General features: G+C 58.6%; 3 protein-coding genes across 7 annotated transcripts in view; 1 reads left to right on the forward strand and 2 right to left on the reverse strand.

Annotated features, from left to right (window-relative positions):
- The window catches only part of Chka (choline kinase alpha), a 42,284-nt gene extending 37,643 nt beyond the window's left edge, over window positions 1-4,641 (forward strand). For all 4 annotated transcript variants that reach the window (XM_090347235.1, XM_090347234.1, XM_090347232.1 and 1 more), the window contains 5 exons: window positions 112-199; window positions 287-395; window positions 1,974-2,080; window positions 2,432-2,513; window positions 3,633-4,641. In XM_090347235.1, coding sequence (XP_090203361.1) covers window positions 112-199; window positions 287-395; window positions 1,974-2,080; window positions 2,432-2,513; window positions 3,633-3,692 — 446 coding nt within the window. In that variant the 3' untranslated portion in view covers window positions 3,693-4,641. The remainder of the gene's footprint in view (window positions 1-111; window positions 200-286; window positions 396-1,973; window positions 2,081-2,431; window positions 2,514-3,632) is intronic.
- Window positions 4,642-5,778: 1,137 nt separating this feature from the next.
- On the reverse strand, window positions 5,779-16,024 carry Tcirg1 (T cell immune regulator 1, ATPase H+ transporting V0 subunit a3). Its single transcript, XM_090347236.1, has 20 exons — window positions 15,946-16,024; window positions 13,860-13,980; window positions 13,677-13,755; window positions 12,408-12,628; window positions 12,227-12,315; window positions 11,870-11,996; window positions 11,707-11,789; window positions 11,223-11,316; window positions 10,930-11,142; window positions 9,975-10,119; window positions 8,508-8,647; window positions 8,273-8,430; window positions 8,101-8,191; window positions 7,541-7,659; window positions 7,253-7,466; window positions 7,001-7,135; window positions 6,785-6,892; window positions 6,589-6,706; window positions 6,006-6,180; window positions 5,779-5,928 (listed from the first exon to the last, which is right to left on the reverse strand). Exons 2-20 carry the CDS (start codon window positions 13,974-13,976, stop codon window positions 5,850-5,852), a joined length of 2,505 nt encoding a protein of 834 aa, XP_090203362.1. The 5' UTR covers window positions 13,977-13,980; window positions 15,946-16,024; the 3' UTR covers window positions 5,779-5,849.
- A 1,969-nt stretch (window positions 16,025-17,993) lies between these two features.
- On the reverse strand, window positions 17,994-23,986 carry Ndufs8 (NADH:ubiquinone oxidoreductase core subunit S8). 2 transcript variants are annotated; one of them, XM_090347237.1, is made up of 7 exons: window positions 23,883-23,986; window positions 22,319-22,376; window positions 22,190-22,240; window positions 20,642-20,731; window positions 20,373-20,545; window positions 18,263-18,391; window positions 17,994-18,181 (listed from the first exon to the last, which is right to left on the reverse strand). In XM_090347237.1, exons 2-7 carry the CDS (start codon window positions 22,374-22,376, stop codon window positions 18,050-18,052), a joined length of 633 nt encoding a protein of 210 aa, XP_090203363.1. In that variant the 5' UTR covers window positions 23,883-23,986; the 3' UTR covers window positions 17,994-18,049. The 2 variants fall into 2 exon arrangements, with proteins under 2 accessions (XP_090203363.1, XP_090203364.1); XM_090347238.1 differs by lacking the exon at window positions 23,883-23,986 and adding an exon at window positions 23,460-23,837.
- Between the last annotated feature and the right edge of the window lie 77 nt (window positions 23,987-24,063).

Genomic DNA, 24,063 nt, shown 5'->3' on the forward strand with positions numbered 1-24,063 from the left:
CCGTCGTGCATGGAACCTGAAGCTAAGCCACACAGGATGCCCCGCCAGAGCCAGAACCGTCAGCTCTGCCTTCTGTTATCATGACAGTCCTGTCACCAAACTTGTCTGCAGGTAACATCTTACTGCTGGAAGGCCGAGAGAATTCTGAAAAGCAAAGACTGATGCTCATTGACTTTGAATACAGCAGCTATAATTACAGGTAATTACGCAAATGTCCAGTTGCAGTGTTGGCCTTTTTCTCTGTAGGCCCCAGGGTGCCCTTCACCTGCCTGCCTTCTTCTCACAGGGGATTCGACATTGGGAATCACTTCTGCGAATGGATGTACGATTACACCTATGAAAAATATCCCTTTTTCAAAGCAAACATTCACAAGTATCCTACCAGGAGGCAACAGGTAGGAAATCAATTTCCAGTAGACTTGATGAACTTTATGCACAAGTTTTATTTTATGCAACTACATTGTCAGTTTTAAAGATCGCCACATATTTATTTACTGCTTTGGGGTGCTCGGGGTTGATCTAATGACCTCTTGTATGTTAGGCAAGTACTCTGTCACTGGAATCCCGTCCTAGCCTTAAAAGTGCTTTTTAAATTATAATATGACCAGGCAAACCTTTGCTTTTATTAAAGTGGTTGAGCTTTGTGGCTCCTGCCTCTCGTCCCCCCGTATTGAGGAGGTTGAGAGGATGGTAAGTTGGAGGCCAGCCTCGCAACTGGGTTGAACTCAAAATAAGGTAAAAACCTGGGGACGTAGCTCAGCGGTACAGCAAAAGACCTTGGATTCACTCCCTCGAACGGAAACACACACCCACACACTTACTTCTGTTTAATGTGGTGCAGACTTGGCTTTGGGGTCCAGTGTGTGCTTCACTCAGCCAGAGGGGAGCGCGGTGTTTCCCACAAGGACAGCCTCTGTGCTCCAGCCTTCTGTCTGGTAACTGGGCCCCTCCCCTGCTCGTCTCTTGTATGGAGTAGCATTGTCTTGGGCCTGGGATGTAGTAGCTAGAGCAAAGCTGATGCCTTTGGCATGGAGTTTCCTTTCCTGCCCCGAGTTGCAGGCGGCCCGTCACTTGAGGGTGGGGTCTCATGAGGCTCTCCTTGGGATCCCCTCTTCCACTCCACGACCCGCTGAGGCCGTGGTGGAGGTGCCTGGAGGCTCCCAGCTGTGGAGGTACAGCTGGGCTTGCAGGAAGTAGTGCACCCAGCTCACCGAGTGCGTGTGGGCACAGCCTCACACCCTGGGACATGGGGGCTCCTGCGCGTGCAGAGCCAGGGCTGGGACCAGGCGTCTTGGGGAGGTGGGCTGTGTTCAGGGCTCGCTGTTCAAATGGGGACTCTGGGGGCCCAGAAACACTGCCCTGTCATGTGGTCATGTGTCCGTGCTGGTGGGAGAAGCGTGTAGCCCCAAAAACCACACACAAAAAAAGGTATCCCCTGTTGCCTTTCCTATCAAGTGTTAAGCTTCTGCACGCGTGTGAGGCTTTCCTCAAAGACTCCTTTACTGGGTGTGGACATGTCAGCGTGCGGCCCTGCACAGCTGCTGAGGCAGGCCTGGGTGATGGGTGCTGTGCTTTACAGTGCTGCAGGAGCCATAGGCCAACTTGTTTTTCAGACTGAAGCTAAACTGCCAGTCTCTAAACATAGCCATAGCATCCGGCGTTGAAGGCCCCTGGCATTGGCTAGGCCACTTCCACTCCAGGGAGTGACCGTCACACCTGCTGGGCTTCCGGCTCCGTGCAATGCTGGCCAGTGTGGACAAGATTCATGCAGTGAAATCCAAGTGTGGGCTCCATGAAGACGAAACATGCCTGAGCCACATGCTGCCCAGTCCAGCAAGACCACCCCTGCAGGCCAGCCCTGCTCTCCAGGGCCACCTTGACCGTCGCCAGTCGTCATGCACGTGTGCCTTGAGGGGGTGTGGCAGCGTTGACTCTAGCCATTCTGATCCTAACCCAGTTCCTTTTCTTTTAAGCTCCATTTTATTTCCAGTTACTTGAGTACATTCCAGAGTGATTTTGAAGAGCTCAGTAGCGAAGAACAATCCCTTATTGAAGAGGAAATGTTGCTTGAAGTCAACAGGTAACTCTCAGAGACTGTCACGGGGGAGCGTCAGCGCAGTAGGGAGGAGTCTTAGGGGCTGGAGTGGGGTGGCTCGTGTGCTGTGTCCCAGAAGCTTCTCACCAGGGAGGTGCCCATTCCAGCGGCAGCTCCTCGGTTGCACACGCTTCACTCTCACAGTAGGAGCAAGGCAGGCACTCACCGCTGCGTGTGTCGCTGTGTGTGTCACTGTGTGTTTGGGCCAGGCAGCAGGCATACTGTACTTGCATGTCAGCCTGTTGCTGTCCAGGGGAGGCCTTCCAGTGTCCACGGGGCCCGCAGGATGCCAGATACCATGCAGCTCATGTGAGTCTCTTGCTTTTGTGATTACAGGTTTGCCCTCGCCTCCCATTTCTTCTGGGCACTTTGGTCCATTGTACAGGCTAAGATTTCCTCCATTGAATTTGGGTACATGGTATGTTTATGGGGCCATTGTCTTCTCTGGGGAAAAATGCTTATCACTGTATGTGCAGCGACTGATGAGTACTTACAGAGGGTCACCTAGTCCCCAAGTTCAGTGACCTGGGACCCTGGTCCAGCACGGCTCATTGAGCTTCCCAGCAAGGCTGCAGTTGCCTTAAAGGTCAGCTTGCTCTCAGAGGGAGCCTGGACCTCGTTTGGGCTAGACCTAGCTTTCAGTAGCACATTGTCACCAAGCAAGACTGCCATTTTTTCCTAACATTAAGAAATGTCCTGAGCCTAGCATGCTGGCTCATGCCTGTAATCCTAGCTACTCAGGAGGCTGAGAACTGAGGATCATGGTTCAAAGCCAGCCTGGGCACTAAAGACCTGAGACACTTATCTCCAATTGATCACTAGAAAACTAGAAATGGTGCTGTGGCTCAAGGGGTAGGGTAGGTAGCTTTGAGCTGAAGATCTCAAGGACAGGGCCCAGACAGAGTCCAAGCCCCCTGACCCCCCCCCCAAAAAAAAGGAAAGAAATATCCTTAGACAGGTGCTGGTGGCTCATGCCTATAATTCGAGCTATTCAGGAGGCTGAGATCTGAGGATCGCAGTCCACAGCCAGGCTAGGCAGGAGTGGCTGGGAGCCTCCTACCTCCAGTTAACTACCAAAAGCCAGAAGCGAAACTGGCTTTCATCTTGAGCACTAAAGCTCAGGTCCAGTGCCCAGGTGTTGCGTGAATTCTCAAAGAAGAGAGAGAGAAAAAAGCTGGCCTTGCCCTAGCCCCTGTCGTTAGCCATTAGGGAAGCCCTGTGTTGGGCATCTCTGTAAGAAGGGGCCTTCATGAATGCAAGGCTGTGGTCTGGAATATCTAGTTGCAGCACCTTCTTTCTGCCTGCCCCATGAAGAAACTGGTGGCCCGTGGTGCACAAAGCAGGCTTGGTCACCTTGGTCACTGTGGTCACCTTGTTCTGTCTGTGTCATCGCTGCTCAATCCAGGTGAGCAGGCGCAGAACCACGCATGCGTAAGTCAGAGAGCTCACTTTATAGGCAAAGTGGGGACAGTGCTGAGAGTCTGCCTACAGCTCCCGGCTGGGTGCAGGGCTGAGGTCTTTCTTATTTTTGTTTCAGGACTATGCACAAGCCAGGTTCGATGCCTACTTTGACCAGAAGAGGAAGCTTGGGGTGTGACAGAGGAGGGCTCCACCCCTCACCACTGGACTGCGGGAGGTGGCCCGGCCAGGCCCTGTGTCCCGCACCATGGCACTGGGTTCAGAGGCCTTGGACATCTCACTTACTGCGCACAGATGTGTATGATACTAAAGACTGTATTAAAGTGGAGTAACATTTCTTCCCTATCTCGTTTACGATCTTACTAGGAAGCAGAAATATAGTGCAATATCTTAGACCCTCCACCTAGAGGGATGTTTTATGTTCTGGGCTGAGGCCTCCAGGCTAACAGCCCACAGCAAGCCAGCAGTGTCTCCAAGGGACCTCTGGTTGATGCTGGAGCGCGTGGCCTCGGCCCTTAGTGTGTGCTGATGAGCCAGGGACAGGTTGCCCCGATCCTGAGGAGGTGAGCCAGCAGACATACTGTGAAGAGGCTCTGCCGGCTGCTGCGGCCGTGTGGGGTCCACGCCTTGCAGGTCTGGGAGCTGAGGGGCAGTGCTGCCTTCTGTCCCTGGAGGCACTGCCTTGGTCTGCCCTCCTGACCCCGAATGCTCTGAGCTCCAGCTTCTGGCAGTATGGGGATCCCCAGGGAGGGGCACTGTGGCCCAGCGTCCCCAGACATCCTTGCCTTCCTCTCCACCCGCCTGGAGTTCGGCACCCACTGCAGATGGCTTCTCAGGATCTTGCCCACGACACCTTGGTGTGTCCACTGCCACTGGCCTTCCCTGAGAGGGACCAGCGCTCTTGGCCTGGCTCCCCTCCCTGCCCCTGGTGTCCCTGTGGGAGACAGCAGCCTGGGTGCTGGGGGAGGCATGGGTGGACTGGAGCTGTGAAATCCCTGTATATTGAATGTCTGATGGAAACATTATTACTTTTTTTTAACTCTGTAAACTCTTACTTGTTTCTTTTGTGCACATATTTCTGCTACTGGGGACTGTACTATACAGATAAATAAAAAGTTAAAATCTGACTTCAGCTGTTACCCTGCATATGTCCTAACTCCTATGAGGGTTCTGTTCCTGGGTGGGCAGTGCAGGGCCCTGCCAGCAGCAGCTGGGTGGGGCTCCTGGACTCCTCCCCATGCCACTGTAACTCCTGGGCCATGTGCTCTAGCCTCCTTAGGCCCCAGCTCCAGAAGGCTGAGGTCTCAGGGTATGACAGCATGCCGCCGACCTCACTGCCTGCCTCCAGCTTCGCCTCAGCCAGGCACACAGCTTGTGAGTGAGGTGCCCTGCCTTTGGGTCAGCTGTCCAGACTGCAGCCACCTCACCCCATGTCAGCCACCACCTGCCCTCCCACCACAGCTTTTCCTGGAATAGGGGTTGGATCCAGTCTGGCCCCCACAGTCCTCTGGGCAGAGCAGAGGACTGTTCGCATGGCAGCTGCTCATGCTCAGATACCCAGGTGTTGAAGCTAGGGCAGGGCCCACTGGTACATTCCCAGGGACCCCTGCTCCACTGTGAGCCTGTTCCCTGTCCCCCCGCCCCCCAAGTATGCTCAGCTCTGTGACAGCAGAGAAGGGTTTAGGTTCTATGTTTAGCTTAATCTGGCTGCAGCCTCTTGAGGCCATGTTTGCCAGTCTCTGCCAAGCCACCCTTGAGCCGGGTGCCAGCCTGTGAAGCTGTCGTGGAGCTGCTCATTCTGCGCCCAGCGTTTTCTGGGAGAGCTCCCTACGCCTTCCCTGCAGCTGCCTGACACAGGGCCCCGTAGTGCCCTGGGATGCCTGCAGCTCTGGCCTTGCCGCTCCCTTCATCCACAGTGGGGAAATGGGAGAGGCACGGCCTGGTTGAGACACTTGGGGTTCTTGTCCTACAGAGCCCCACACTGCTCTACTTCTGAACCCCGGGGACTTGCAGCAGGCATGGTGCCCTGGCCAAACAGCCCAGAGCCTCGGCCAGTCCACATCTCCAGGGGGGAACCTGCTGCTCACTTCAACTAGAACATTCCTGAAAACATTCAGACCCCAAGTCCACGGTCCCAGGTCCCAGGCCAGCCCCACACACCCCACGCTTGCCTCAGCTAGGAAGGACAGGCTTGGCAGGAGCCAGGGCTCTCTGCCTCTGCTGGCCTCAGGCCTGCTCTGGAGTCCCAAAGAACCAAACCGCAGTTCCCAGGCCCAACAGCTCTTTATTCCTTTTGCGTTGGGCGGTGGGGAAGGGACGGGCGCCACCTCCAGCGCTACTCATCCTCCGCAGTGAAAGAGAAGGGGCTGAGTTTATAGCCAGTACCCACGTAGAACTTGTTCTGGAACTCCACCCTGGGGGGAAAGGGGGAAGCTGGTTGGGAGATCCCCGGCGCCACCCCACGACCCTGGCCAATACGGAGGGGACTCACCAGTGCAGCCGCAGAGCGTGCAGGAAGGCCGACAGCCCCTCCATCACCAGCAGGATGGCCACTGTCAGTACAGCAAAGGCGGCAAAGACGGGGACCAGCACCACAGCCGCCACCCCCAACTGGCCCATGCTCAGACCCACGCGCATCACCATGGCCCACAGCACCTCCGACAGCTCTGGGGGCCAAGGAACGGGCACTGGAGCAAGGCCAGAGGGCACCTGCCGGCCCTGTGGGTGGCCCCAAATCTTGCCTATAGGGCTGACAAGGCATTGTCCCCGCCCCCCTCATAGCAGTCCTGGGGCCTGGCACTGCCCCTGAGATTTTTTCACTCTAAGCCACAGCTCCCTGTCTGGATTGTGCTGGTCGTGTGGAAGTAAGTCGACCGTTTCAAACGGAAACCGTGTGTGTCAGCCGCCCGAGGAGCGAGGATTCCAGGTGTGAGCCACCAAGGCCTGGCTTAAGGCACATGGGGATACTGAGGTCCAAGGAGAAAGGATGTGCCCAGGACACTCGGCGAGCAGAGCAGAGCCCAGGCCCACTGTACCCGCCCCTGCCCCGCACACCCCTGTGGCAGGTGACTCACGGGCATGGGCCAGACTCAGGGCCCAGAGACGCAGATAGGAGGCTGTGTTGGAGATGCAGCCCAGGCAGAACTCGATGGTATGGATGGCCTGGTGCATGAAGACCTCGGAGGGGACAAACTGTGTGGACAGGTAGGTGGCGGTCAGGGCCGCAGCCAGGCCCTCAGTCCCTGACCCCGACAAAGGTGCTGCACTCACCTCAGTCTCGTCCTCCCCCGGGCACCCTGCCTTCTCCTCATCAGAGCCCCAGCCATTCTCAGAGGCGGAGGCCTCAGGAGAGTCCAGAAGCCCAGCATTGTCTTCACCCTGTGAGTGGAGGGCAGGGAGCAGGTGCCACAAACCCCGGCTCCAGGAGCCCCCGGGGAAGTCAAGACGGGTCCCCACCCCCAGCCCTGCATGAGCTCCCAGCCCTACCTGTTGACCAGCAGGTGTCCTCTGAGGGTGGCGGCGGCGGCGGCGGTGCTGGCGGAGCAGGTACAGGGGTGTGCCCAGAAGCAGGATGGGCACTGTGGCCAAAGCCAAGACCACCAGCACATACTGGACCACTTCCTGTGGGTGAGAGTGGGCCGGGGTAAAGGGCTGCTCCTGCTCCCCGCATCCTCCCAGCGCCCCTCGCTTGGTGAGACCTGGCACAGCCTCGTGGCCCCCCCGCCCCACCCAGCCCACCTGTCCCCGGAAGAGTGGCCGGTTGGTGGGGCTTCGGGAGAAGAGGAACATGTTGATGAAATGGATGAGAATGCTGGGGGCAGAGGCGGCGTCGGCCACCGTGACCTGCAGCCACTTGTAGATGACCAGGAAGACCAGGTAGCCGAAGAGACCCAGCAGGAAGACGAGCTCGGGCAGAGTCTCCAGCAGCAGCCGATGAGGCTGGCCAAAGTGGCTGGGGAGAGCAGGAGGGTCACGGCGACTGGTGGGGCTCACCCCCCACCCCACTCCTGGCAGCCCAGCCCTCACACGTGGTTGAAGATGCCAAGGAACACCCCAAACGCCATGTGGGTGACCCCCAGGATGACAGACATCTTCATCTTGAAGGAGTTGAGGAAGCTCAAGTGGTTGGCAGCCAGGCTCCAGATCTGGGAATGGCAGGAGGGGCAAGCACACAGGGAACCGGTCACCACCACCAGGAGGCCCTCAGCCCACGTCCCTCATCGCCGCAGCACCCTCCGTCACCGTGGGCAGCTAGCTGACAGTCAGGTCAGGTCAGATGACCCGGGCTTAAGTCCAGATTCCTTCCAGCTATATGCCTGGGCACGTGGCCTGGGCATCAGTGAAATGAGATGATACTAATGGAAGCCCAAATGTCACATGGGCCAGGCTTCACTTAGAGCAACAGCACAGGCTGGGCTGCCATCCCCACAGGCCGCTTGGCTCACTCGGGTGACAGGGACAGGCCCAGTGGAGCATGCGCTGTGTCCTGTGCCCACTAAGGAGTAAACAGATGGGGCCCAGAGGCCTGGCTGGACCGCCCACCTGCTTCTACCACCCATGGGCATGGAAGAGGCCGCTACACTCACTGGGTCGATGCCAAAAGGGTAGGGGCCCAGGAAGACACCGCTGATATTGGGGTCCAAGGTGAGCAGAGGATTCTGGGACAGGAACTGGTCACTGCAGCAAGAGGGGACAGTGGTCAGAGTCATGGGGTGGGTTGGAGGCCATGGGGCAGAATGGGGCAGCTGCAGGCCTGACCTCCAGCCTGACTGGTTGACCATGGCAGCCACACTCCAGCCCGAGGGGAAGATGGAGGTGGCACGGCTGAAGCACTCGTTGTAGACGAAGCCGGTGTAAACGGAGAACAGGCCCATGAGCAGCAGCAGGTAGCGGCCCCCAAAGAAGGTCTGCCAGATCTGGGGGGGACAGGGTGGTGAGGGGCTTCCCCATCCCTGCCCCCATCCCATCCCTGCCCAGCCCCCACCGCCCCCACCTCATTCTGCGAGGCCTTCACGGCCGGCCGGTCCTCAGCAAGCACCATGGCCAGGGCGAAGAGAAACATGAGCAGACCGTGGCCGATGTCACCAAACATCACAGCAAACAGGAAGGGGAAGGTGATGATGGTGTAGGGCGCTGCGGGCACAAGCAGGCGGTCACCCTCCACCCGGGACCCCAGGAGCCACTCAGCTGGGCACCACTTGCTGCAGTCCACAGGCTGCCACTGGGAAGCTGAGTGCCCACGGGTTTGCCGCTTCACCCATCTGAGCCTGCTGCCCCAGCTGTGCGAGGGAGATGCCCACTTCAGAGGGTGTTGGCAGCGAGGCTCTCGACAGACGCAGCACTCTGGCTGTGTTTCTGTTTGCTTGCTTTTTGCTTTAGAGATTGGGGAGGTGAAGGTCTTGCTGTATTGCCCGGATTGGCCTTGATCTCCTGGCAGTGATGCACCTGCCTCAGCCTTCTGAGAAAACTGGGACAACAGGCAGTCATAGGCTGCTCTTGCTGTCTTTAAGAGCCCTGAGCCGGGCGCCATGGCCCATACCTGTAATCCCAGCTATTAACAAAGCTGGTGCAGGCAGAAGGTAGTTGGATATCAGTCAAAACCAGAAGCTCATGAGCTACTGGCCCCATCCCACACCACGTGAGTGTCGCCGTGTGCACCTGTCAACCCAGCTACATGAGAAATGCACGGGAAGACGGTGTGCCAGGCCAGGCCAGGCCAGGCAAAAAAGGTGAGACGTTACTCAAAAACAACAACAATTCAGGGGCTCAAGCCTAGCAAGCGTAAGGCTCTGAATTCGAATCCCAGACAGCCTCCACAAAAGGAAGAAAGAAAGAAAGAAAGAAAGAAAGAAAGAAAGAAAGAAAGAAAGAAAGAAAGAGCCAGGAATGTGGCCTAGTGGTTGAGTGCTTGCCTAGCATGCATGAAGCCCTGGGTTGGATTCCTTGGTACCACATACATAGAAAAAGCTGGAAATGGTGCCGAGGCTCAAGTGGTAGAGCTCTAGCCTTGAGAAAATCCAAGGACAGGGCTCAGGCCCTGAGTTCAAGGCCTAGGGCTGGCCAAAAAAAAAAAAAGGACCAATTTGTAGCTTCATGAGCGGGGTGGCAGGCTGGCAGGGCAGGGCACCCTCTCACGGCCGTTAACCTTCTCAACACTTCCCCGAGATGTCCTCATCTTCCAGATGAGGAGACACGGGCTCAGAAATCAGAAAACTCATCAAACCTGGGCTGCTTCTGCGGGGCCATTCACTGCATCAGCTCAGGCTGGCTCCACCGGGACTTCACAAGTGGGGTACACTGAGGACCAAGGCCAGCCCAGCCAGAGCATGACCTCAAGAGCATGGGGCAGGCCAGGTAGAGCTCTCCTAATCCCGCCCCCTGGCTTGTATCCCCGGGCTGCGGAGCCTGCCCCAGTCCCCAACACAGGGCTGGCCTGGGGTGAGCCCGCCTTGGCTCTCACCGGGGTTGACCTCCTGGTAACGGCCCACGCCATAGGCGTCCACGATGCCCTGGAAGCTGGCCGTGAAGCGGTTGGTGCGGATGAGGGTCGGGGGCAGGTCCCGGCAGGGGATACGGTGAGCTACAGCGCTTACGCCTGCCTCGCTCTGGAGTACCAGGCAGAGACAGAGGTTGAGGGCCTGCAAGGGTCCCTGGGATCCCCAGCCAGGCACAGTGGCTGGTGGGTGGGCAAGGGGGTGGGGGCTGGAAGTGAGGGGTCTGGGCAGCTCCTTCCCTAAGAAAGTCAAGGACACTGGGAGAGGCCAGATTTCTTCAGGAAAAGAAATGTGTCCATCAAACAGGGGCCAAGATAGCAAGTCTAGCCCTACCTTAAGCACTTGCCCAGTGGGGTGCAGTCTAACACCACGCCCTCTCCCTGCTCTCCCCAGGAAAAGCCATCACATGCTCTGCTGGACAGCCTGGGGGTACTGGATAGGCAAGTCACATGACCAGGGCCTCAGTGCCTGGATTTGACCTCACTCGCTCGCTTGCTTTTCTTTGTACTGGTATTGGGGCTTGAACTCAGGCCTGGACACTGTCCTTGAGCTTTTCTGTTCAAGGCTGGTGCTCTACCATTGGAGCCACAGCTCCAGGACTGCTTTTTGCTGGCTAACTGGAGATGGGAGTCTCATCAAATTTCGTGCCCGGGATGACTTTAAATCCTGATCCTCAGATCCAGGCTCCGGAGTAACTAGGACTACACACGTGACCCACAGGCGCTCCAGCGCACCAAGAGGTGACCTAGGTTTCTCACTGCTTGCCTTCTGAAGCCTGCAGGGGCTCTGGGAAGTCAGGAGGGAGGACTATGGGGCTGGAGCCACCTGGAGGACTCCCTGGAGGTGATGGGGGAACTCAGGTGCCATCCCCACCCAGGGCAAGGGTGGGCACAGGGAAACCAGAGGCCATGACACACTCACCGAGCTATCCTGCAGCGCCTGCTGCAGGGCAGGCAGGTCGCCCGTGGCGCACCACACCTCGGCGATGAGGCACTTGTGGGTGGAGCTCACGCTGCACTGGTTCAGCACCAGGTACACAGCCTTCATCTTGTGGACCTGCACCTGCCAGGGGGGCAGCAGCTGCTGCACCCGGCCCAGCACCTGGCTCAGGAACAGCTCGGTCTCCCCCAGGACCTGGACGGAAGCCAGTGATCAGCGGAAGCACCGGGTCTCCCCAGCAGGGGCGGCGCGGGCTGGGCCAGGGCCCCACCCACCTCCTGCAGCTCCTGGCTCTGCTGCTGCAGCTGCTGCAGAGTGCCTCGCCGGGCCTCCTCCTGCTCCAGGAAGGGGAAGACGCGGCAGTGGAAGCTGCAGGGAGGAGGGGTGGCGGGAGGTGAGTCTGGAAGCTCACCCAGGGCAGGCCAACCCTGGTGGATTGGACAGCAGAAGCTCGGGCCTATGGGCAGCAAGAAGCCATAGTGGGCTGGGTGCGCGGGAGGCTGAGATCGGAGGACTGGAGCTCAAAGGCAGCGCGGGCAGGAAAGTCCATGAGACTTCTCTCCGTGAACCACCCAAAATCCAGACGTGGAGCTGTGGCTCAAGTGGTAGAGGGCCAGCCTTGAGCAAAAAAGCTAACAGATGGTGCCTAAGCCCTGAACCACCCCCCCTTCCCTGCCACACACACACACACACACACACACACACACACACACACACACACACACGGAGGGCTGGGGACCTCGGCTGTGCATGGCTCACCAGTCTGTGATCTTGCGGATCTTCTGTCCAATCTGCTCGCCCCAGTAGGAGATGACGAAGGTCATCCAGGTCGCAGGCTCACCCTGCAGGAGGAGCCAAGCTCGGTCTACCCTGGAGTCCTGGCTCCCCCAGGAGAGCCCCGGCCTGGGCCCCAGCAGCTCACCGTCACAGGGTCGTCCAGCTGCTGCTCGGTCTCCCGGAAGCTGGCAATGAGGAAACCCCGGCAGGCCCTCCAGAGCAGGCGCTCCAGGGCCGCAGCTTTGTGGGGCTCCACAGCACCTGCCACGAAGCTGCCACCAGAGGCTGGAGGAGGGGGAGCTCCAACCCCCACCCCTCCTTGCCCAGCCAGGCCAGGAGACCCCTGGAAGGAACCTCCAAAGGCGAGGGGGTGGGGGTGGGGAGTGGACTGAAGACCAGTGCTCAGGAGGTGGGGGCGGGGTCATATGGGAAGGAGGCGGGGCATAGGAGCTCGAGCCGGTCCATCCCTAGCCACTGACCACAGCCCTGGGGCCTCACTCACTTGACCCTCAGGTCCTGGTGTGTCCCCCCAGCGGACAGGAGCAGGGGGGTCTTCTCTGAGGAGGGCCCATCCACATGAGCAGCTGCTGGCTGGGACGTGAGAGCCACGGTGAGCCATCCCCTGGTGGGGACTGGCCCGCTATCCCCCCCTCCCCGCCCTGCAGGGCCAGGCTGGCGCTGACCAAGGGGCTGTGGCTCTGGCCCAGCACTGCAGTGTGGAGCTGCAGCTGATGCAGCTGGGCTCGCAGTGCCTGCTGGTTGCCCCGCACATCGTGCAGCTCCTGTGCCAGGCGCTCCGTCTCCTCCTGGATGCGCAGCAGGTCTGGGGGCGAGGGAGCGGGCAGCCTGCCCTCTGGCCGGGGCAGCCCCAGGCCAGCCCTGCGCACCTCCTCCTGCAGGAAGGCTGAGCAGGAGGGAGGGAAGGAGAGAGGGGCAGGGTCAGGGGCCGTGCAGGGTGGCAGCAGGCAGCCACTATCAGCTGAGGACTAAGATGGGCGCGGTGGCTTGCACACCTGTTCTCCTGCTACTCAGGAAGCTAAGATCTGAGGACTGGATTCAAAGCCAGCCTAGGCACAAATCTATGAGCCTCTCACTTCCACTAAACTACCAAAAAAAAATATCCAGGCTGAGACCTGAGGATCACAGCTCAAAGCCAGCCCGGGCAGAAAAGTCTACGAGACTCTTCTCTCCAATTAACCACCAAAAAGTGGAAGTGGGGAGCTGTGGTTCAAAGTGGTGGAGCGTTAGCAAAAGAGCAAAAAGAGCTGAGGGACAGTGCCCAGACCCTGAGTTCAAGTACTGGGACACAGACAGACAGACAGACAGACAGACAGACACACACACACACACACACACACACCCCAAGCTAAATCTTGATCCCTGGAGCTCTGCTCCTGTCCCTTTGAGCTCAGGCTGGCAGTGCTCTGCCAACTCCTCCCTTACCACTGCCAGCGGGACCTGAGCCCCACTGAGGAGACTGTAGCTTGGGACAAGGGCTCCATATGTGTGCATAACCCAGACTACCACACCACAAAATACGACCTGCCATGTCATCCTACTCTAGAGGCGTCGGGCAGAGAATCAGGCCCCAGGTTCCTCTCGAGGCAGCCGGGGAAGCGTCAGCACAGGGTCCCGCCTGACCCCAGGAAGGAACTGCTGGGGACACCCGCCCCAGCCCACCCACAGGGGAAAGCTCAGCCGCTCCTCTTATCTGGTATCTAGAGGGTTCTCAGCCCTTCTCCAAACACTCTGCCCAGGCCCTGTCAACTCACCTAGATCCCCATCCCAACACCACCCTCCCGGGTCCCAGCTGGTCTACCTTGCTCTGCAGGGCCTGACTACATGTCCCTTCTTTGCTTTCTACCTGGGTAACTGGGCCCTTCCTTTCAGAACAAGCTTGGTCAACACCTCCTCCAGGGAGCCTGCCTGGGATGAGGGCTGGGCTAACTCACTGAAGGTCTTCTCCAGTTCCTCACACCGTCGGACATCTACCACGAAGCGTCTCTGGAAAGCGCTCACTGATGCATTGAGCTGTGGTGGCCACAAGATGGGGTCAGTGTGCCAGGGAGGGGAGATGCCCACCCAGGGCCCAGGCTTGGCTCCGAGCCCCTCCCTGCTCTGTCCAGCAGACTCACATCTCTGAACTCCACAAGGCCCAGCTCCCCTAGCTGGCTCACGCAGGTGTAGGCGGCAGCCGTGGGCAGGAGCAGCTGGACCAGGGCCACCTCCTCACTCCGGAACAAGGAGCCCATGGCTCTGGGGCGGGGAGGGGAATGCTGGTCAGTTCACACAATCCTGGAAAGTGTTGACTGGTCCCAGAAAGGGCGATGGGGGATTGAGGCCCACAGGAAGTAAACAGTGTATGGCACGGGGAGCCACCTTGGCTGGCCCCACAGCCAACCACAAACCCTGTCCCCAGTGGCTTTTGGCATCAGTGGCTTGGCCCGCTCCTCTGACTTGCTTTCCTTCCTCTCTGCCTTTTTTCTTTTTGTGGGTCATCGGGCTTGAACTCAGCCTGGGCGCTGTCCCTGAGTCTTTAGCTCAAGGCTACAGCCCTACCCTTGAGCCAAGCCCCACTTCCCATTTGAATTGGAGAAGAGTCTCAAGTCCTTTTGTGCCCAGGCTGGCTCTGAACCTTGATCCTCAGATCTGAGCCTCCTGAGTAGCTAGGATGATAGGCGTGAGCCACCACACACTTTCTGACCCTTCAGTCCAGCCTGGCCAGTCTGGCATACCAGGACAGAACTCAGGACGGAACAGGGAATCCCTCAGCCTCCTGATGGGTGGCAAAGGCTGAAAGATGGAAAGGAAGCTCTCCTGGGCCTGAGTGGCCGGGCTGGGGGGTAGCGGCTGAGGCTTCCCCTGAGGCCTGCTTCCAGGGTGCAGTTACTCATGGCAAGTGTTGAAACTAATGGAAGTGAAAACTGTTAGACTGAGGCAGGCTGGCAGGTAGACAGGCAGAAAGGGCTGGGCCACAGGGTGGGATAGGATGGCCTCCAGCAGGCCCTGCCAGCTCTCTACCCACTCCTCTTGAACCAGGAGCCCTCTGTGGGACTCAGAGACCTCAACACTCAGCGTAGGGTGGAGGGGACAGGCACGGCTGAGGCCAGGCCCTGCCTGCTGTCTGGTTGGCTCACTGGCAATCCTCCTCCCCCCCCCCCCCCCCCCCGGCCCCCTGCCAACCTGGTTGCTTAACTCTGAATAGGAACTTGCAGCCCTCCCTCTACTTGGGAAATAACAGAATCCCTGACAGCCAGAGACTGCAGATGGGCAGGGACTGGGAGGGTGGGGCCTGTTACCCCACTACCCCAGGACATGGCTGTAGCCCCAGGGTATGGCACTGCCCATGTTGTGTCACTGTGTGGACAAGTCCCTTACGCTCTCTGGGCCTCCACTTCCTCCTGAATGGGACCTGGACACCCCTGGTAGAGACAGGATCTGACTAAGGAGGTGACAAAAGAATAACTAGAGCTCCTCCTCCCCCACCCTTCACCCAGACCTCCTCACGGGAGTCCCCAACAGCCATGCAGGGGGAGGGGCACTGAGCCCAGTCCTCCAGGCCACCTCAGGCTGAGACCCGTGGGGGAAACAGCCAGGCAAGGGCCAGGACCAGGGTGCAGGTGTGCAAGTTCCTGTTCTGGTCTCCTCTGGCTTCATCCCACCCTGGCCCCAGTCCCTCAGTCCCTGCCCTAGCCAGAAGGGGCCCCAGTGAGATTGCCAGGCCACGTGGGCTAACCTCGGGGCGGAGACCCTGGCCCACGGGCTCTAGGAGGTCCGGAGGTCGGTCTCCAGGACACAGGCCACTTCCTGGTCCCCGGCCCTCCTCGGGTTCCTGCAGCCGGCCCGCCCGCCCGCCGGCCTCTCTTCCAGGCCCCGCCTCCCCCGGCTCCGGCCCAGCGGGGAAAGCCAGGGCGGGAGGGGGGCCCGGAGGAGGGGTTCGGCGCTGGGGCTCGCCACTTACAGGACGGTCCAGCCTCACTTTCCTCATCTGTAAAATGGGCTCCGTCCTTCCAACAAGGCGCTCTGAGCAGAGGCCAGGCGGGGGGCTCCGAAGTTGTTGGGGTACCACCCCATCCTCCTGCTCTTTGCGGCCTCCCCTGCACTCCCCCCGCCCCGGCGGCGTGACCGCGGGAATGGCCTCCACCTTCACGGCTGGGTAGGCGCCAGGACCCCGTCCTCGGGCAGGGGAAGGGGTGGCGGGCAGCGGGGGCCTCCACTCACCCCGAGGGCGCGCCGTCCCGCTGTTCGAAGCCGGATCTGCGCCTCCCGCCACGGTCCCGCGCAGCTAATTCCAGCCCGGGGCGTGGCCGCGAGGCGCCACGCCCACCGCGCGCAGGCCACGCCCACCGCGCGCTGCCCGCTCGCGGCGCGCAGGCCACGCCCACCGCCCCAGTCTCCAGTCTCACGGCGGGGGGGGGGGGGGGGGGGGGCGCTAGTCCTTAGGGTGACGGTTCTGACCCCGCGCTGGAGGGCGGAGACGACTGAGTGACTGGCAGGGGGATGGCTGGGACCCCCTGATGGGAGGAATTCGCCTTCCCTCCTACCTAGAGTGCTCACAGCCCCACCAGTGATGGGGCCTCTCTGGACCTAGGCTACTGGGCCAGGAGCCCCTCTGTACCCCACATTCCCCTCCACTTCCGGGACCCCTGCCCAGTGCTCACTGACTGTCCTGCTCTGACCACTGGGGCTGGGGCCAGTCTTCTGTGATGGCAGGGGTAGAGCTGGGAGTAGCCGCCCCTCTCGGGCCTTGCTTCAGTGGCAGCGGGGCATTGGAAAGGTCCCTCCCGCACAGAGCCCTGACCCTAGTGGCCTGGGAAGGTCCCCCCGGAGCACCAGGGCTGGCTGGCACTCACCGGCGAGGCTCAATCCCGTACCAGTGTCTAGGAACTGGGACTAGTGCGGCATGGTCTCTGTACTCTGGACAAGGGGCAGAGGGCCAAGAGGCCCTCAGCTCTGGTGATACCTCAACCCCACACAGTCAGCAAGGGCCTGGAGGAGGGGGCGCACGATGGGGGCACAGAGCTCCTGAGTGAGGCCTAGAAACAGCCATGAGCGAGGTCTGTCCTCAGAAAGTCGAGGGCCAAGTACTTATGCATCACAGCCAGAGGGACCCAGAGCCAACACTTCCTAGGGCAGGGAAAACTAGCCATTGCATTTTGTTAGGGTACACGCTGGTGTCAGGAGTGTTATCAGAAAGTGCCACAGTCCCAGCTGGGCAGAGGCTGCCCCACAATTAACACAAATGTTCCAGTATCTGGGCGCTGTGAATGGGGGTTCTGACCAGGAAAACTAGAGGTGCTTACGTTTCTCTACCGGCCTGTTGGCCTGCGTTCAGGGAGGGAGGCACCGCCTCAGACGCCACCTGCACCAGCAGTGCAGGACTCAGGACCTCTGACTTCCACTCACCTGTGCCCATGGCCCTCGAGTCCCAATCCTTGAGCACTGAGGCCAGTGCAGGCCTGGGCCATATCTGCACCATGAAGTGACAAAGGTTAGCCCTGAGGTGACAAAGGTCAGCCCCAAGTGTCAGCAAGGGATTTGGGGGTGTGTGTGTGGAAATGAGCTGCAGTTCTTTCGCAGGCCTGGCTCTGCGACGAATGGCTAACGTGACTGTCTAGGGGCATTCCCTACTCACTGGCCCAAAGAGCACCGCTGTCCTTGTCAACGTGCATCTTGGAAAACTTCTATTTCGTGAAAGGCGCTTTTGGGAAGGGTGGGGACAGAGTCTTTGAGTCCTGAGTTTGTCACTGTATATACACTTTGAGACTCAAGCCAGGCATTTCACCTAAGCCTGTGACTTCCTGCTAAGGAAGGGCGAACCTTCAACAAGCCTGGGCACCACGCTCCAGGGCTGGCCGGTTACTATTCAAAGTGGCTCCAGAGGGAACTACACCCCCTTTTGCTAGGACTGACAAGGCAGGAAGTCATGTGGCCAGGTGATGGCCTGGTGCAGGCCTGTGAAAAGGGGATGTGGCAAAGACAGCTCAGGGCAGTCACCTCCTCATGACTGTCACACCCTGGCCCTTCTGAGTTCCTAGAGGTACCTCATTCCCAGGCCTTGGGAGGCTCCAAGTACCCAGTGTGTGAAGCCACAGGGAGCCCTTAGTGCCAGCACGACTCAGCCCCTCCCCCAGACACCAGAACAGTGGAAAAAGCAGGGGCAAGGTGACCTTCAGCACTGCCACACTGGAGAAGATACAGGGCAGAAGTGTGGAGAAGGGGAAGGTTGGGCTGGTCCTGGACCACAGGAGGCGGGACAGGAGGCACAGCAGGGTCAGATCTGTTTATTGGGCCGCAGGGCTGCGGCAGGCGGGCAGCAGGGGCATCACCGGTACAGGTAGTCAGCCTGGATGTTGGCGGCGATCTCGGCCTCCCACTTGTCCCCATTGTTGAGCAGCTTCTCCTTGTTGTACAGCAGCTCCTCATGCGTCTCCGTGGAGAACTCAAAGTTGGGGCCCTGCAGGGCAGAGCGCAGGTTCAGCCGGGTCAGGCTCCGTCCAGGAGCCGCTGCCCCAGCTGCCCCCTGAAGCCCACTCACCTCCACGATGGCATCCACGGGGCAGGCCTCCTGGCAGAAGCCGCAGTAGATGCACTTGGTCATGTCAATGTCATAGCGGGTGGTCCGGCGGCTGCCGTCCGCCCGAGGTTCAGCCTCAATGGTGATGGCCTGGGGAAGGGGCCAAGGTCACTGCCAGCCAGGCACTGGCGCTGGGTCAACCCCCAATGCCATTCCTACCCCTGGCCTCTGCACGGGCTTCCCCTCCTCACACAGCCAGACTCTCCCCAGGCCAACATGCCCTGGGTCTGCACGCCTCCTGCACCTGGCATTTGTTACTGCTCTGTCTCCGGTCCCAGGCCCAACTCCCCCGAGGGAAGGTTGTCTGTGTCCGGTTCTTCGCAGGCCTGTAGCCCTAAGGGCTCTCTCCCTGTGCAGGAAGTGCCCGACAGCTAGCTGAAAACCTCTCACTTCCTCAGGAGGCTGAGATCTGAGGATCCTGGCTCAAAGCCAGCCCTGATACAAAAGTCGTCCGTGAGACTCATCTCCAATTAGGCACTGGAAACCAGAAGTGGCACTGGCTCAAGTAGTAGCGTGCTAGCCTTAGGCCTGGGACAGTGCTCAGGCCCAGAGTTCAAGCCCCATGACTGACTGAAAAAAACAAAAACAAAAACCTCTGACTTAGCACTACTCATCCCATCTTGGTGGATAAGAAAAAAAAAAAAAAAAAACCCAGAGGGGCCAGGCGCATGGCCTAGTGGTAGAGTACTCATCTAGCATGCACACAGCCCTGGGTTTGATTTCTTGGTACCACATACTCAGAAAAGGTCAGAAGTGGTGCTGTGGCTCAAGGGTGCCAGCCTTGAACAAAAAATGTCCAAGGACAGTGCCTAGCCCTGAGTTCAATCCCCAAGGCTAGCCAAAAAGAAAAAAAGCAAAACAACTGGGACTCAGAGAGGCTGGTGAGCTCCTGAAGTCACACAGCAAGTGGGGCAGAGCCCAGTCTCAAAGGCCTAACAGCCAGGAGGACCTCTGAGGAGGCCAGGACCTCACACCTTCCCCGAAGAGTAGCTGCTCCGACTTCACAGGGGACCTCTTGGCTGGCAGCATCTTTGTTTTTCTGCCAGTCCTAGGGCTTGAACTTAGGGCCTGGGCTCCCTCCTTGGGCTTTCTCAAGGCTAGAGCTCTACCACTTGAGCTACATTCTAGCTTTTTCTATGTATGTGGTACTTAGGAATCAAACTAGGGTCTTTGTGCATGCTAGGCAACACTCTACCACTAGGTCAAACTCCTGGGCCCTCCGTGAAATTCTGATCTCCAATTAACCAGCAATAAATCAGAAGCAGAACTGTGGCTCAAGGGGCAGAGTTTCAGCCTAGGTCCCGAGTTCAGGCCTCAGTAACAGCAGGCAAGCATGTGCATGTGTGAGCGCACACACACACATTCTCTCTCCCTCTCTCTCTCTCTCTCTCTCTCTCCCCCTCCCCCTTCCCCTCCCTCTCTCTCTCTCTCTCTCTCTCTCTCTTTCTCTCTCTCTCCCCAGAGGTGAGAAAAGGCTGCTACAGTGCCTAGCTTCTGAAGTGCGCTCACCGCCTGGAAGCCAGCCTTGCTGCGGCTCAGCTCGGCGCGTGCTCAGGCAGCGGCTAAGGAGGAGTGTCAAGACCACAGCCCTTAACATGGAAGACCCAGCAGTAGCCAGGTTTGGCCTGGAGTCCTGTGAGCCCCAGCACAGAGGACATGAGCAGATGGCAAGGCCTGGGCTTGCCCGCAATCTGGCTGGGTACACACACCAGGCCCGAGCCACACTGCATCCATTTCTACACCAAGAGCCCTGACTTGGGAAAATCTGGGCAACTGAAAGACAGGCTTTTGAGGAGCAGCCACCAGGCCAGGGAGGGGACCTTGGCTGCACGCTCTCCTGGGGTGGAGCCAGGGAAAAGTGGCCACCCATGGGACCGGGCTGATCCCCTAGGCAGGACGCAGACACCACGCAGCCTTCACCTGCTGACTTGGTGACATACAGCCTCTGGCCACCACGGCCTTCTCAGTTCACTCAGAGAGGAGCAAGAGGCGGAAGGCAGGAAAGGGATTTTCCTGCGGCCACGCATCTCCTAGGGGCTGAGCCAGGGAGGTGGTCAGGGGCCAGGCTCACCTGGGCAGGGCAGATGGCCTCGCAGAGCTTGCAGGCAATGCAGCGTTCCTCCCCAGATGGGTATCGCCGCAGCGCGTGCTCCCCTCGGAAGCGTGGGCTCAGGGGACCCTTCTCAAATGGGTAGTTGATGGTGGCTGGCTCCCGGAACAAGTAGCTCAGAGTCATGCCCAAGCCTGTGAGCAGTGCAGGACAATGGTCAGGAAAGCACAGGCCCTATACACGCCTCCTTGCTGACAAAGTACCTTGCTAGTCTGCCCCCAGGGCCTCACCTCGAATGAGTTCAGTCCACAGCAAGGTCCGAGCTGCCCGGTCAGTCACTGACCTCATGTCCGTCGGTGTTTCCTGAATGTTCACATACTCTGCATGGAAGCCACGGCAGGAGGTTAAAGAATCCAGCTTGCAGCCAATGCTGATGGCTCATGCCTGTAATCCTAGCTACTGAGGAGGTTGAGATCTGAGGATCACAGTTCAAAGCCAGCTTGGGCAGGAAAGTGAGACTATATCCAATTAACCACCAGAAAGGGTGTTGTAGCTCAAAGTGGTTAAAGCACTAGCCTGGAGCAAAACTGCTCAAGGATGGTGCCCAGGCCCTGAGTTCAAGCCCCAGGACCGGCAAAAAAGGGGGTTAGTACAGCCAACCAGAAGCCCAAACGTTCCATTGGCAGAGGTTGAGGATTCAAAGGTTTAAAAAGTACTTGACCCAGGCACTAGCAGCTCATGCCTATAATCCTAGCTACTCAGGAGGTTGAGCTGAGAATCATGGCTTGAAGCCAGTCTGGGCAGAATCTATGAGACTCTCATATTCAATGTCCAATGAGTCACCAATAAGCCTGAAGTGGAGTGGTAGCCTTGAGCACAAATGCTCATGGATACCGGGCCAGGCCATGAATTCAAGCTCCAAGACTGGCAACAAAAAAGAAAAGAAGTCTCATGAACTTTTCCATATGTGCTAGCTTTGAACCTCCACCCTCACATCTCTGTCTCCTGAGTAGCTAGGATTACAGACCTGAGTTACCAGTGCCCTGCCTATTGTGGTCATTTTTAGAATTAAAACTAAGGCAGGGTAAGTCAGGAGGGTAAAAATTGGGAGAGAAAGAGGGGGCAATACTGTTCAAAAAGAAATACACTCATTACCTAACTTATATAACTGCAACCCCACTGTGTATCACCTTTACAATTTTTTTTTTTTTGGTTTGTTTTCTGTCCTGGGGCTTGAACTCAGGGCCTGATCAATGATTCTGAGCTGCTTTTTTGCTCAAGGCTAGCACTCTACCACTTAAGCCACCATGACAGTGTCACTTCCAGCATTTTTTGTTTATGTGGTATTGAGAAATCAAACCAGGGCATTATGCATGCTAGGCAAGCACCCTCTTGCTAAGCCACATTCCCAGCCCCCAAAATATCTTTTTTTTTTTTTTTTTAAATTGTGGATCATGGGGCTTGAACTCTAGGCCTGGGCATTGTCCCCGAGCTCTTCAGCTCAAGGCTACCACCCTAGCCCTGGAGCCACAGCCCCACTTCCCCTTTTTTAGTGATTAATTGGACATAAGAGTCTCACGTTCTTTAGTGCCTGGGCTGGCTTTGAACTGCGATCCTCAGATCTCAGCCCCCTGACAGCTAGGATTATAGGCATGGCCACTGCACCTGGCTCAATATATAATATATATATATACATATATATATGTATATATATATATTCTTTTATTAAGGACCAGAGAAGGAGTCCCGGCAAGGAAAAGGCTAAAAGGCAGGTCTCTGCGGTCTCTAGCAGGGCAACGGTCAGGAAGGCCCAGGCCAAGGGCTACCCTGGTACTCACTGTAGGTTGCTGTCCCTGGGCTGCTGTGGAGGCTCCGGCCACTGGGGTGTCCTGCAAGGAAAGGCAAGGGGTGATGTTCGGTGGCCCAGGAAACCCGGCTCCCCCACCTCAGGAAGCTCCAAGAACTACCTGTGCGTGCAACCTGGGCCAGGGCCCTCAGCAGCATGGAGGTGGTCAGACAGCGCATCTGGGGGCACAGAAAAGAGAAAGGTGAAGCCAGGCACCGACGACTCACTCACGCCTGTAGTCCTAACTCCTCAGGAGACTGAGGTCTAAGGAGCTCCCTTCAAAACTAGCAAGGAAGGAAAGTCCATGACACTATGGCTGATTAAGCCTCAAAAGGCTGGAAGTGAAGTGGTGGTTCAAATGGCAGAGTGCCAGCCTTGAGCATAAAAGCTCAGGGATCATGGAGGTAGAGGCGGGGAGAGAGGAAGGGAGAAGGGGAGGAAGGTATTCATCACAGTATGACCCCACTCCTGTCAGTGGGGTAGCTCCTCTCTGCTCTCCAGTCTGACCTACCTTGCCTGGGCTGAGTCAGGGAGACCTCGTGAACCCCCGCGTCTCACCTCCTCAGAAGCCTGTGAAATCCATCCCCAGAGCTCCTGCTCCCCATGTGTCCACCACCTGCCCGTTCACTGGCCCCTGTCCTCCTGTCATGTAAGTGACTGTCCACCACCTCCCCATTCATCAGCTCCTGTCCTCCTGTCACCCAAATGACTGTGTCCACCACCTGCCCGTTCACCAGCTCCTGTCCTCTTGTCATGTAAGTGACTGTGTCCACCACCTCCCCGTTCACCAGCTCCTGTCCTCTTGTCACCCAAGTGCCTGTGTCCACCACCTCCCATTCACCAGCTCCTGTCCTCCTGTCATGCAAGTGCCTGTGTCCACCACCTCCCAATTCACCAGCCCCTGTCCTCCTGTCATGTAAGTGACTGTGTCCTCCTGTCATGCAAGTGACTGTGTCCACCACCTCCCCATTCACCAGCTCCTGTCCTCCTGTCACCCAAGTGCCTGTGTCCACCACCTCCCCGTTCACCGGCTCCTGTCCTCCTGTCACCCAAGTGCCTGTGTCCACCACCTCCCCGTTCACCGGCCCCTGTCCTCCTGTCATGTAAGTGACTGTGTCCACCACCTCCCCGTTCACCGGCTCCTGTCCTCCTGTCACCCAAGTGCCTGGCCCAGTGTCACACTCTGAGCTTGGGGACTAGCAGGGTGGGGACCCCGGAACAGAGAAATCATTTTCAAGTTCCCTGCTTCCCCACAGGATGACCTTGGGCAGGCGACGTCGCCCGTGAGGTGAGAGGAGTCGAGGAAGCGAGGCAGGGAGATCAGCGGCCACGCAGGTGGCCCGGGGCCTGGCACTCAGCCCGCGCGCGGCGACCTGCGGCCGCCCGCCGTCCAGGTCCAGGCTCCCGGCCCGCCACCTTCGGCGACCCTCGGCGACCTTCGGCGACCTTCCCCGTGACCTCCGACCCCGCGGACGCGACAGGCGGCGGGGCAGGCCGCGCACGCGCCCTGAGGGCGCCGGCTTCCCGCTCGGCCGCTCAGCACCGGAGGACGCGGAGGCCGCAGGTCGTGAGCGAGGCGAGATGGAACCTGGGCGTAGGGGTTCGGGGCCGGTGAGGACACCAGATTCGTCCTCGACGCCGCGCAGCCCGGGCCCAGGCTTCACCGAGGGGCCCCGAACACCCACCTTGAGGCGCCGCCGCTCCTTCCCTCGAGGAGCGGCCAGGTCAGCCGGGAGGCGGACCTTAGCTGAAGGACACTGCCATTGGGCTGCTGGCTTCGCCCTTGCCGCGTCTGCCCTCTGCGATTGGCCAGTTGTGCCCCTGGAGGAGGCGGGATCTACGCATGTCTTCCGTCTGATTGGCTGC

Source organism: Megascapheus bottae, chromosome 16 (assembly GCF_031878675.1).
Source record: "Megascapheus bottae isolate mThoBot1 chromosome 16, mThoBot2.hap1, whole genome shotgun sequence".
Lineage (NCBI taxonomy): Eukaryota > Metazoa > Chordata > Mammalia > Rodentia > Geomyidae > Megascapheus > Megascapheus bottae.

Coding starts and splice junctions, on each gene's coding strand:
- Tcirg1 (XM_090347236.1), bottom strand. CDS start 13,976: ATGGGCTCCTTGTTCCGGAGTGAGGAGGTGGCCCTGGTCCAGCTGCTC. Junction 11,143..11,222: donor AGAGCCAGGAGCTGCAGGAG/GTGGGTGGGGCC, acceptor GCTTCCGTCCAG/GTCCTGGGGGAGACCGAGCT. Junction 6,893..7,000: donor GGACACCTGCTGGTCAACAG/GTAGGGCTGGGA, acceptor CTCCACTCACAG/GGTGAAGACAATGCTGGGCT.
- Ndufs8 (XM_090347237.1), bottom strand. CDS start 22,376: ATGCGCTGTCTGACCACCTCCATGCTGCTGAGGGCCCTGGCCCAGGTT. Junction 20,732..22,189: donor CCCAGGGACAGCAACCTACA/GTGAGTACCAGG, acceptor GCTTCCATGCAG/AGTATGTGAACATTCAGGAA. Junction 18,392..20,372: donor AGGCCATCTGCCCTGCCCAG/GTGAGCCTGGCC, acceptor CCCCTTCCCCAG/GCCATCACCATTGAGGCTGA.